At 39.8% G+C, this 12,882-nt stretch overlaps 1 protein-coding gene across 2 annotated transcripts in view; it reads right to left on the bottom strand.

The window, feature by feature from the left end:
• The window catches only part of MAOA (monoamine oxidase A), a 72,708-nt gene that overhangs the window by 35,164 nt on the left and 24,662 nt on the right, over positions 1–12,882 (bottom strand). For both annotated transcript variants that reach the window (XM_065900850.1, XM_065900851.1), the window contains one exon: positions 9,598–9,735. In XM_065900850.1, coding sequence (XP_065756922.1) covers positions 9,598–9,735 — 138 coding nt within the window. The remainder of the gene's footprint in view (positions 1–9,597; positions 9,736–12,882) is intronic.

The following is a 12,882-nucleotide window of genomic DNA, read 5'->3' as shown; positions in this document are numbered from 1 at the left end:
AGGCTCCCCCGGCCCCTACCTCTGTGCCTCAGTCTCCATGTTAGAAAGATTGGACCTGCAGTGGCACTGAGCTGGATCTTCCATCGAGAGCCTATTAGGATGTGCTTCTAGGCCTGGAGGTTGTAGGCATGAGTGAATATTGATCTGAGAGAGACATGGTCCCAAAGATCTCACCTAACTGCCTAGGTCGGAAACCACTTCAGCTTCCTCTGGTGCACTAGAGCACTTTGTTCATTGCCCATGGCACTTTGCCATTTTCTACAATGTATTAAACGAAATTAAGTACATGTCTTACCTTCTGGACTAGTCTCAACACACCTGAGAAGGACTATGCCTCATTTCCTACATTGCCTTGTAAATACCAAGGTTCTAAGAAATGCTTATTAAATGAAGGAATAAAAAGAAGAGTGGAATTCTTGCTTTTTTATAGCCCATCTCATATCACATCTAGTTCCCCCAAGCCCCAGAAAGGGTCTGCTCTCTTTCTACACAAATGACCCCCTCTTTTCCCGCCTCAGACAAGACCTTCGAATGAATGCCAATTTTGCACTGATTTTTCCTTATCAATTCACAGGCATACCTTTTCTAAAATAGCCATAATCAATATTACCATCAAATTTACTAGAATGCACTATGTGTAAGGTGTGAAGGGAAGAGAAAGATGGGAGACTCACTTTCTTAGGGAACCTAAATCCCTAAAACCATTTTCTATGTTTGCATTTCTCACTCTGATCTTTCTGGGTGCTATATGAAGATGAGTTCCATGGTCATAAATCTGGGGAATCCTGGTTTATAGTTAAACAGCTTTTTTTTAAAAAAATTGCTGGTCCTCATAAGACTCCTAATTTGCTAATGGACATCTTGGCTCTCAAAGATAGGATTAGAATATGGAGCACTTCCAAAATTTATCTGACCAACAAACCTCCTCTTTCGCAAAGCACTTTTGGGATTAATATTGCTTGGAAAATATTCCCTTAGGCATGCTTTCTTCATATTCTGGCTAGCACTGGTAGGGGCCTGAGAGAACACAGGAAAACATAGGCTAGAAAGAAGACCTACAATAACCAGAATATTTTCCAAATGCTACAAATGGGAATAAATCCTCACACATACCTCTCCTGCACAAAAGGGTACATCATCCCACAATACTGAGTCAAACAGGAGAAATCAAATGAAGTTGTTAGGGGAACCATTGACCGAAACCGCCTGCCCTGGCCAGGCACCATAGTAACCACTTGCATGAGTTATCTTACAGCAGGAGGTCCTAGTAAGGAACACAGAACTAACAAGCTACCACCAACTAGAAGAATTCGGGAAAGGTCAAAAGGAGAGAGGAAATGCCAGTCCACATGGCCTACCATCTTCCCAGAATCCTTCTCGCTGGAATCCATCTTGGCTGAGCGATGCACGCGCCACCAGCAAGGACCCTGAGTCAGAATGAGTGGCCAGAGACAACCGGAAACTAACCCCATCACCATAAAACCCCAGACTGCGAGCCATGTGGCAGAGCAGTTCTTCTGGGTTCCCTTACCCTGCTGCTCTCCACCCAGGCACCCCTTCCCAATAAAGTCTCTTGCTTTGCCAGCATGTGTGTCTCCTTGGACAATTCATTTCCGAGTGTTAGACAAGAGCTCACTCTCGGGCCCTGGAAGGAGTCCCCCTTCCTGCAACAAAATCACTTGTACATCTAGCTAAAACTGCAAGTGCTTTGTGCTGAGTCTCAGGTCTGGGCTCTGCCCCCTTGGAACACGGCAGTATAGAGGAAAAATACATCAGAGCAGGTGGAGAGGGTCCAGGGCAAAGCAAACTTCTTGCCAGAGAGGCTGTTAACTGAGAGTATTCACTTTGTGTATCCCAGTGACCGGGTAGATGCAGCCCTGCCCCTCTACTGGATGGAGTTACCTCAGTGATGGCTCATGTGATCACAATGGTAGAGATGTGATAAGGGCTTGCACTGGGAGAGAGGGTGGACCAGCAGCCATAAGATTCTTAGCACAATCTTCCCAACATTTGGACGTCAGAAAAGTATTTTTTAATACACTACAGATTGGGGGGAAAGTCACAGATACTCAGGACTTCTTGGGTGTGTGCCCAAATAATTATGTAGATTAGCAAGTGACTGCACCCATGTCTGTGTCTCAGGGTTTCCTTTTATCACCTGCTGCTGGTCAGGAAGTGTGAGCCAGTAGTGATTTCCTCCCATGTCTCTAAAGCCCGATGCTTTTTTCAGAGACATTTATCTGTTGGGTATGGCTGTGGAAACTAGGCCACTGGGTACTTTGGCAAACACACAAAATTAAATCTCAACCTGAGGTTCACTGTGTATCGTTTGAGTCTGACAAATTACATGAGAGCTATGGGAATGAAAGCAAATGGACTAATAGTTCGGTAATTATTTTCTTTGTGTGAAAAACCTGATATGAGTAAAGTCTTTTAAATGAAAAGGACCCAGTTCAGCAGCTTTTGGGATCAAAGTGTTGATTACATTTAACTATAATTAACACTCAAATTTTCTGTGATTCCACCTAGAATTTTCTTCTTCTAGTTGCACTAAACCCAAGCACAAGGCAAAAAATAAAATGAAGTGCTATGAAAACAATACTGCACTGTTCAGATATAAAGTATCAACATTATTTCCATTATTTGTCTCTCTTCAGTTCCAAGTTCTGTGTCTGCTAAGGTTAATTATCAACTAGGCTTTCACATCTGTCTGTCGTCTGTCTGTCTGTCTCTGTCTCTTTCTCACTCACTTCTGTAGGACCTTGAACCAAATACTTGCATTCTTACAACTTTCTCCTATCTCTAAAGTAAGAATAACTGTCCCTAAAACTCTGAGATCCACTAGGTTTTCAAAAGGTATTCGTTCATTGAGTTTGACACAAGTGAAAAAGCTTGGAGTCCACACCTGAGACAGAAGGCTATATAGTAGCATCGATCTTGTTAAGTGGCAGGACAGGGCAATGACAGGAAAGACTTTCTGGCAGGGTCAGCGGGACAAGAGAACTTCCCTTCTTCAGGAGGCCCAGAATGGACAAGATATGGGATTTGAAACTGAGTAGGACCCTGTGGGTGTCCTCCCTGTAACAAATCCTTTCCATGGCCCCATTTCTACTTCATAGGAAATAGGCTTCATTCAGCCTCCTAGACCTTCCCTAAGTTCCAAAGGGCAGATTCAAAGAGTTGCTAATGAGGGAAGGAAGGGGGATGCAGAAACGAAGGAGGAGCAGTCAAGAAACAATAGTGCATACTGAGCCTGCGCTCTAGAGCCCGAGAGCCACAACTACTGAGCCTGTGTGCCACAACTACTGAAGCCTGTGCACCTAGAGCCCATGCTCCGCAACAAGAGAAGCCACCGCAATGAGAAGACTGCACACCACAACGAAGAGTAGCCCCCGCATGCTGCAACTAGAGAGAGCCCGCATGCAGCAACAAAGACCCAGCACAGCCAAAAATAAAATAAATGAATAAATAAATTATATATATGTTAAAAAAAAGAAACAATAGTGCAGCGATGAAAGCAGGGTCCTGGTTCCTGCTCGAGGAATATACATAACAATATCTTTGAGTGCTTCTGCAGGAACTAAGGTCCCCACCCAGGTGGAGGATGGTAACTTCAGGCTGAGCACAGAGGTTCCTGGAGCACCGCCCTGTTACCTCACCACCCACCAATCAGCAGAAAGTCACACACCCTGCAGCCCTCACTCTAAATTTTGCCTATGAAAGCTTCTGTCGGAAAACCATTGGGGAGTTCAGGATTTTTGAGAATGAGCCACCATTCTCCTTGTTTGGCCCTGTCATCAATCTTTCTCTGCCCCAAACTCCGACGTTTCAGTTTGTATGGCCTCACTGTGCATTGGGTCCTGGAACTTGCGTTTGGTAACAGATTCATAGGACATTAGGGGGGTTTTAAAGGTTTCAACTATTAGAAGGCTACTCTGCAAAAGTTTATGATTAAGCCTTTTGGTTGGGGTATTTGGGTGTGTGCTCTGAGGTGGGAATAGGGGCTACAGAGGGAGGAAGTAGAAAGCAAGGATGGGGGAGCCTGGGGGAGATATGAACCTCAAACTGGCAACTACATTCTAACCTGAAAGGTCAGAACCTCTAGGAGTTGCATAATCACAGAGACTAGAGCAGTTTCTCTTGAGGAAGCTGCTTTTATGTTTCATTCTATTCACAGGGTTCTTTTTGCCGTCCAGAATGCCAGGGCCCCACCTGAGGAGGTGATCGAAAAGTTCCACAGCCTCAGTGAGAGAAATGCTTTGTGTCTGACCTAATCCCCTTTCTATGCTGCCAGTGAAGGCCAGTCCAAGGCAGGAGGGTGACTTTAGACTCGTTCTCAATGAATGGCTAGAAAATATCTTCTGTAGTGAATTACTTCCTATTAAAAATGAATAAAAGGAAGATGAAAAGCATTCTGTGGATGGTAGCACAATATGAATGTACTTAATGTCGCTGAATTGTCCACTAATTATGGTTAAGATGGTAACTTTTATGTCTATTTTATCACAATTTAAAAAAAAATAAATGAAAGGGGAAAATTGAATCATTAACGTGACTTTGCTATATAGTGGGCTGTCACTTCAACTGAGTAGAAACTTCATTCTCTAGAAACTAAACCTGAGATTTACTCCTGAAAGTTTAGAGGAAAAAGAAAGGAGCCTTTGAGAGAAAATGGCTAATGCAGACCTAGCTTTCTAAACAGTACAAGGCTTTAAGAGTAATTTCTGTCATTAAGCTTTCCTATGATCCACAGGAAGTAAATGAAGTCTTTTAAAAATGGAGAGGAAAAAAAGAATGGAAGTTACTAGCAACTGTTTTTTACAAGCTATGTCTATATATCTTTATACTGAATACTTGATAGATTAGAGTGAAAATATATAAACATTTTGAGTCTCTCCGCTTTTAAAATCCTATGTATAATTATAGTTTAGAGAAAAAAAATCCCTTTTGTATTACTTCATTTCTATGATCAACAAAGAATTTTTTATCATGAACACAGGCCCATTACCACTTGGCTGTCCTTACCTAATTGTCTTTCTCCATCTTCTACTCTGACTTATACAAATTACTTTAAATCCTCTTTTTTTCTTTTTTAAACCAGGCAGAGTATAATGGCATAAAATAAAATACTCTTATCTAGATCATACTTTGATTATTAAGTTTACGTAAGTCACTTATGAAAAAGAATATACAGCCAACAATTCCAAGCCATGCCCCCAGACCTCTAGCCTTAGTATTTAAACACAATAATAGAATCCGTCTTCTTCCGCCTGCTGAGCCTAACTGGGCTGGCCTCAGGGTTTCTCAGGAGTCAAGTGCTCACTGAAGGCCAGTGGGGGACCAGATCTATGGCTCAGGATACAAGAGAAGAGGCCGCTCTGGTGAACAGTACCACATATGACTCCTAGGCACACCCACTCCCCTCCAACCGCTGGAGTCCACAGGAGCCCTTACAGCTAAAGTAGCATCTTAGGACTCCAAAGCCTGTTGGGGTAAGGTGATTTTTGTCATATCTTGGAGCAGTTTATTAAAGGGGTTCACAAGTTAACTCTGCTCACAGAATAAGGAACAATGTGATATAACTCACAGAACCTGGGCTCAAGAGATGGAAAGCCTCACTTTGGCTCCTAATCTGTCTGAGCCTCAGTTTTCTCATTTGTAAGATGGGAGAAATAATGCTTATCACCTCAAAGGATCATTGGGAAGCTCAAATGTAACACAGGTATAGGCACATTACAGATGGAAGGCAACACCAATGCACAGAGCCAGGAGGGATGGATCTAGGTGATTAAAAGAAAGACACGAGGGCTTCCCTGGTGGCGCAGTGGTTGAGAGTCCACCTGTTGATGCAGGGGACACGGGTTCGTGCCCCGGTTCGGGAAGATCCCACATGTCGCGGAGCGGCTGGGCCCGTGAGCCATGGCCGCTGAGCCTGCGCATCCGGAGCCTGTGCTCCGCAACCGGAGAGGCCACAACAATGAGAGGCCCGCGTACCGCAAAAAAAAAGACACGACAATCAACATCCCTACAAGAGCCTAACACCTTTGGCTTCTTGAGTTTCCTACTGAGAGGGGTTGAAAGTGAAAGTATAATTTTCTTTGACAAAAGAAAAGAGTTCTATGAGTTGGTATGGAAAGGTGTTAAAAGCAGCTTAAAAATATATTGTCCCGAATCCAAAGGAAACACCCTATTAGAAGCAAGAGGTCAAAGACGCAGTTATATCTGGAAGCAGTAAGACAAACTGATAAAAAGTACATCCTCTGCTTTCAATACAGCCTACTGGCTAAAACAAAGTTCACCTCTTAGCAACAACAAAAAAAATTACTTAGTATTCCAGAACACACACGTTCTGAAAAGCCTGTGATTTCAGTCGTTGGCATAGAAACATGGAGTAAATGGCTGTGGGAAGAACAGAACGAATACTCGGAAAAATTGCTTGCTGAGCTGTTACTATCAGGAAAGCCTATGTTGTTTTAAATAAATCTTTATCACACCATCCTCTAAAAACAAATGTGTGGTCTATATTTATAGTCTTGATTTTTATTTAGAGAGGATGTGAAAAGCAGGGAGAAAGTGAGAATGCATGAAAATGTCAATGTCTCCTTTAAAGTAGTTCCTGCAAAATGCCTTGCTCCATCTCTGGCAGTGTTCTCCCTCTTGACACCCTACCTGCATTACTATGATCTGGAGGAACCCATGGAAAGAAAAAAAAAAAAAGAGGAATCAAGTATTTCTTTCTTCTTCTCCAAGACCTGGCACTGCTAAACTTAAGTCTCCACAACTCAATGAAACTAACTCATAAAACGATCATAATGATGGTGCATCTTCTTTACTAATGCAAGTAATCAATCAATCGATCCAAGAGGCATTCAAGTCCACCTGCTTCCTTTACACCTTCCAAAAGAAAAGAATCCATAGAGAACACTTTAAACATATCTAGCTGACACCACTTCAAAGCCACCTTTTAGGTTAAAGACATGATTAATTTATATTAACTTCACAAATCAGATGTAGTCTCCGAAATAAAGCCGTATTGAATTCACAACATTCATAAAACCTGCTCACTGTAGGAACCAGTCAAGAACCCTATTACATGAGAATCAGGATCTACTAAACCAGAATTAGAATAGAGATTCTATTCACAAGATCCATGAAGGATAAAGGCAGAAATGTTAGCGAATATTATTTATTTACTTATCTCCTCCCTTGAGATGGCAAGCTCCATGTGAGCAGAAACTTGGATCATGTATCCACCGCTGTATTTCCAGCCTACAACAATATCTGGTGCAGAGGTGATTGTCCAGTAACGACTTACTGAAACAGTGAATGAGTTTAGCATAATGGATCATAAAGAATATGGCTTGGTTTAACTAGACAGTGGCAATCTTCCAGTGATTCACCCACTTCATTTCAGTGTTATTTACAGAAAAGAATACACTGTATTAGATTACAGAAGCTGGGGTTGTCACGAGAGCTGATGCAGGAAGTGTCACAAAAACAATTTGCACTATTAACCCAATCCACTATCATGCCAGGGGGAAAATGCCTTTTTTTCCCTAGAAGCGAACAGAACAGTGAGAGTTGAGATATTCTTAAATAAGTGGAATTATTTTTTGCTATACAGTTTATCATCAGTCTTACCTGGAATAGTTAGATGAATATCTTTCTGCTTTTTCCCTAATCTGGCCTCCTCACTTTCTAGTTTCCTGGTCATTATAAAAACATCCACTACCCTGAGTATTTCTCATTGCAGAAATGATATGATTTATCAGAAACACTAGCAGAAAGGCACTTATTCAGATAAAATAAATTAATCTCTAACTGATGCACTAGTTTTTTACCTTAACTTTGCTGTCTACCTTGGGTGAAAATATGTGTTCCTTGGCAGGGTAAAGTATGTGAGAGGACGGTTTAATGGTAAGTATTTATTTATTTGCTGCCCTGCGCGGCTTGCGGGATCTTACTTCTGCAACCAGGGATCAAACCTGGGCCACGGCAGTGAAACCACCAAGTCCTAACCACTGGACCGCCAGGGAATTCCCTAATAGTATTTCTATTCTTCATCTTTTTATTAGATGAGATTGTCTTAAATGAAAAGAACAGTGTTTAGCATCTTAAATATGTCCTTATTTGTAAGTAAATCCTAAAATTCATGAAGAGCGTATGCTCAGGGGGTAGGCAGACCATTACTAGTTTTATACCTCTGTTCAAGTCACTTTACCTCACTGAACCTCAGTTTTCTCCTCTGTAAAGTAGAGCATAAGTTTGCTCAGATTCCAGGATAATCATCAGACTCATATGCTTCCCAGTTGGACTAGACAGTGAATTTATATGACTGTTTAATTAGCAGTTGAGTGCAAAGGATTTGGTTTCTCTCCCTACATTAAATATGATAATACAGGTAAAAGTGCTCCATAAAGGTTAGTTGCTATTACTCTTACCTTTGTTATCACTTACTAGTCTGGGTAAACAACATGCCGTGCAGAGATGACAAAGTGGGGAAGCAAAGGAGTTTTTCCTTTTTGATCATGGCCTGTTGAAGCCAGCATTCATAAACACTTTGTATAATTCTTTTGTAGTTTCTTCATTTCTCCCTTGACCTCTGAACCTAGTTTTTCTAAAGGCTACCGGTTTGTTTTTTCATGTGTCTCACTGCCAGACTTTCCCAAGCATCCCAAACCAACCCAGATCAGCTATCAGAGTTTCCCAAGATTCCTGATCTCCCTGATTGCACATCAGTGTGCATATACTTCAAGTATCCTTCATTCCCTGCTCTGAAAGGCCCTGAAGATGCCAGACCCACATGATTGCTGCGGTGGAGGCTTAAATGTGTCTGTTGAGAAGTGATGTGGTTACTGGTGTGGGAATCCTGGCATTAGAATGAGTAAATAAACCCTGTCCTGATGACTCTAGTTCCAGGAAATGGGCTACAATGTCAGATCGGAAACTTGATTTCTCAAGGCACATTTCCAGACTCCAGCTGCTCCATGTTTGGCTTCAGTAAGAAAGAATAACATGGGCAACAGCTGCTGTTTCTTGAGTGGATATCAGCACTTAGAGTTTAAACAATCTCTTGTTTAAACAGTAGGAAACTGCACAACTGAGCTAGACTTCCCAAGAGTCATGGCTAGGTGCAGAGAAAATTATCAAAGTGTGCAAAGAAATGTCAGGTAAGGATGAGGATGAATGACCCATTCAAAGTCTTAAGAAGTGGCCTCAAACTGTTGTGTTCCTTGGGGCCTTAGAACTGCCTCATAGGTGCCTCAGGGGCTGCCTGGGCTCTATGTGTGTGTGTGTGGGGGTCTATTTCTGGTGTCTCCCCCACCTCCAGAGGGAGGGGAAGGAAGGAGTGTAGCCTTCAAGGGCCATAGTGGGTGAGGTGGAGGAGAACAAAGCTGAAGCATGATCACTTGCAGTGATTCCAGGAGTCCGCAGGGATTTTTTAAAAAGAAGAAGAAAAGAAAGGCAGAGTACTACTTTAAAGCTGAGAACCTACTTTTATGATTGCTTTGAGAAAAAACAACTAAAAGCAAAACCAAATGCTTTCCCAAATAAAATGCTCCCCTGTTGGTCAGTTGAGTCAAACATCAGGCTTACCTTGACATATTGAACAAGACGCTCATTTACGTTCACTTTGTAAGTTTCTAAACCCAGTTCCTTAGATAACCGTAAGATCCTGTTCTGGGTTGGTCCCACATAAGCCCCGCCAACGTCTACGTAATCAACATGTTGGTTCTGTAGAAACAGAAAAAGTGTCCGGAAGACTTTAGTTAGAACTCTAAAACAGATGTTTCTATGTCTTATAAAAAATAACCCTGTTTATTTTTTACAATTTAAATGTGCCTTACATCTCTCTTATAAAGTGCCACTGAAAATAGCAAATCTTTCTACTCTACTCCAACCCTATAGTACACTCGTCATTAAGCAATCCCATTTGTCGAGTTATTGGTGAGGCTGATTCAGCAATAACACGCATAAACAATAAAGAACACTGTAGTACGCCCTGCCGATCTAGATCCTTTTCAAAGCATTTAGCTTTATTTTCTATGCTTTTCTTTGGGGTTGTTGCTGGAGGGGTCACCCAGAGTTTTATTAGACCTAATTCTCTGATTTCCAGCAGATGAAATCTTCAATCAGCCCACACTGGTGGGCTCCTGATTCTATTTTAAAACACTTGCAGGGAAGAATGCATCATAGGAAAAGAGTACCAAAAGGTATGAAAAGATTCATATACCTAAAAAATATTTTATAAATATGCAAACCTTCCTCCATAAACCAAAATTTACTTTCCTCTTCTTAAATGCACTTTTCCATTTTTCTCAGCTGTTTTAGTAACACATTTCCCCATGGTTTAATCAATAAATTGCAAAAAAAATTAATAAATAAAATAAAATTGTGCATTGGTGAGTAATAATTCCTCCATGTGTTTGTAATAACTTCTTATGGGTCTGTTTCTATTTTGTTGTTTATACCAGTTCTAATTCGCGTTGCCGTTTCTCCTTGTTTGCCTGATCATTTTTTATTGTGTCCCACTGACTGAATTTGAGAAAATATAGAAATTATCTGAATCCTGGGAGGATTATATCTTTCTCAGAGAGGATTTATGACTGCTTCTGCCCAGCATCTGGGGACACTAACAATACTAGATAACTTTATTGCATTTTGTGTGCCTGAGACAATTTGAAGGCAGGCTGAAATGCAACGTGGCCTAGTCCTTTTGCTGTTTACCCTTAGCGCTAGGACACAGTCCAACCCAAAGCACAAGGAGTTTACCAACACATCCCTCCATATACACACTTTGGTGGGCTCTGGACTTGACCTTCAGTTGCCCTAGCTTTGTAAGACTTTTGAAAAGTACTTCTCAGTCTCTCACTTGCTTCTTCAGTGGTCAGCAAACTCTCACTTCTCCACTCCCAGGGGAAAAAGCAGGTCAATGTTTTCTGGATGTTGGTCTAGTGATTCTTCACTATCTTGTTAGCTCTCTGATGCTTTGAAGGTGTGTGTGTGTGTGTGTGTGTGTGTGTGTGTACACAGTGCAATTTGTCTAGTTTCCTTATATGTAGTGGGAGGGTTGGGATAATTTACCTAATCTGTTATTTCCAGAAAATCGATTGTCTAGAATTACGCAACCTTGCCTTCCTGGGGTAATATAACCTAATATTATCTTTCCATTGCAAGATATGCTTTGCTAACATTTTGTTTAGAATTTTTATATCTGTGTTTATAAATGAGACTGAGATTGCCCCATGATTCTCCTTTCTTCTCCAGCCCTTGTCTGTTTTCTTGTATTACAGTACTGTTAATCTCATGAGTTAGAAATCATACTTCCTTCTATTCTCTAGAAGGCGTTCGTATATAAATAGAATAATCTCTTCTTTGACCATTAGGTAGAACACACCTGTAGAGCTATCTAGGCTTAGTGTTTTCATTGTGGGAAAAATTTAAATTACAGGTTCAATTTATTTTGTGGTTAAAGCACTACTCACGTTTTCTATTTCTTAAATTTCTTTCTATTCTTAAATTATATTTTCTCATTATATATACATTTCATATGTTTCAAAACTATTGCTTTAAAGTTCATGATCTCTTCTTTACATTTATTTATTGTTTATTGTATCAGTAGTTATATCTTCATTTTCATCCCTTTTATTGTTTAGAGATGTCTCTTTTTCCTTTTCCTTGAAAAATCTTATCAGACACTTGTCTAGTTTTAATAGGACTCTTCAAAGAATCAACGTTTGTTTCATTGATCATCTTTATTGAGTATTTTCTATACCATTGATTTATGCTCTTTTTTCCTCTTTTTTGGATTTTTTATACTCTTAATTTTCTAATTCCTTGCATGCTTAGCTCATTCATTCAACAAAAGAACATACTTTTGTTCTTTTCTAATACAAAAATTTAGGCTATGAATCTTCCTCTAATATGGTTTTAGCTACATCCACAACTTTATTTTAGTATTTCCATTATTGTGCGGTTTTAAGTATTTTCAAATTTCCATTACAATTTCTGTCTAGATCTATGTTTCTAAACGTTTTGTCATGTTTTAATTTCTACAACTGGAATTTTTTTAGTTATCTTTCTGTCATAACTGCATTGTGGTCAAAGAATATGGATTATATGATATCAATCCTTGAGGCTTACTTTATGACCTAGCACATGGTTGATTTTCAAAGATTTTCCATTTCTGCATGAAAAGAACATAGTCTTCTGATAAGTAATATGCATGTTTTATACATGTCCATTAGAAAAAGATTAATTGTGCTCAGCCTTTGTTTGCTTCATTTATTATTGACTTAGAAAAATATGTTAAAAATCCCCTACACTATTGGGCATTTATCTTTGATTCCTGTCAATTTTTGCTTTATATTTTGAGGCTACATTATTCAGTATATACATATACAAGTTTAGAATTGTTCGGTCTTCTGGGTCTTTTATCACTATGTATTGAAACTTAATTCAATGAAACATTTTTTTGTTTAAACCTTATTTTGTCTGATATTAATATAGGTAAAATAGCTTAGATTAGTATTTGTATACTATCTCTTTTTCTATCCTTCGGTTAGAGTTTTCTTTATTCTGACATTTCCCCCCTTTTAACTGAGAAGTTTAGCCCATTTATATTATTATTTCTTTTAAAATGTCTTAACTTTACTTATTTTATTATGGCTTTCCATTTGTCCCACTTTAACAGTTTTATGCCTGATTTCTTCTTTTGGATTAAGGGCTTTCTTCCTTTTGTTTTAAGTTTTTCTTCTACTTGTTTGGAAGTTATACTGTCAGGCCTATTTTTTTTCTAGCTATATTAACATGCATACTTAATATATTCTAAAGTTTATCAATATATTATCTTTCTATTGAAAAATACAAAACCTTCATGCA

Source organism: Phocoena phocoena, chromosome X, assembly GCF_963924675.1.
Source record: "Phocoena phocoena chromosome X, mPhoPho1.1, whole genome shotgun sequence".
NCBI lineage: Eukaryota > Metazoa > Chordata > Mammalia > Artiodactyla > Phocoenidae > Phocoena > Phocoena phocoena.
Note: the sequence above shows the minus strand (reverse complement) of the source record. Positions and strands in the feature narration are given on the sequence as shown.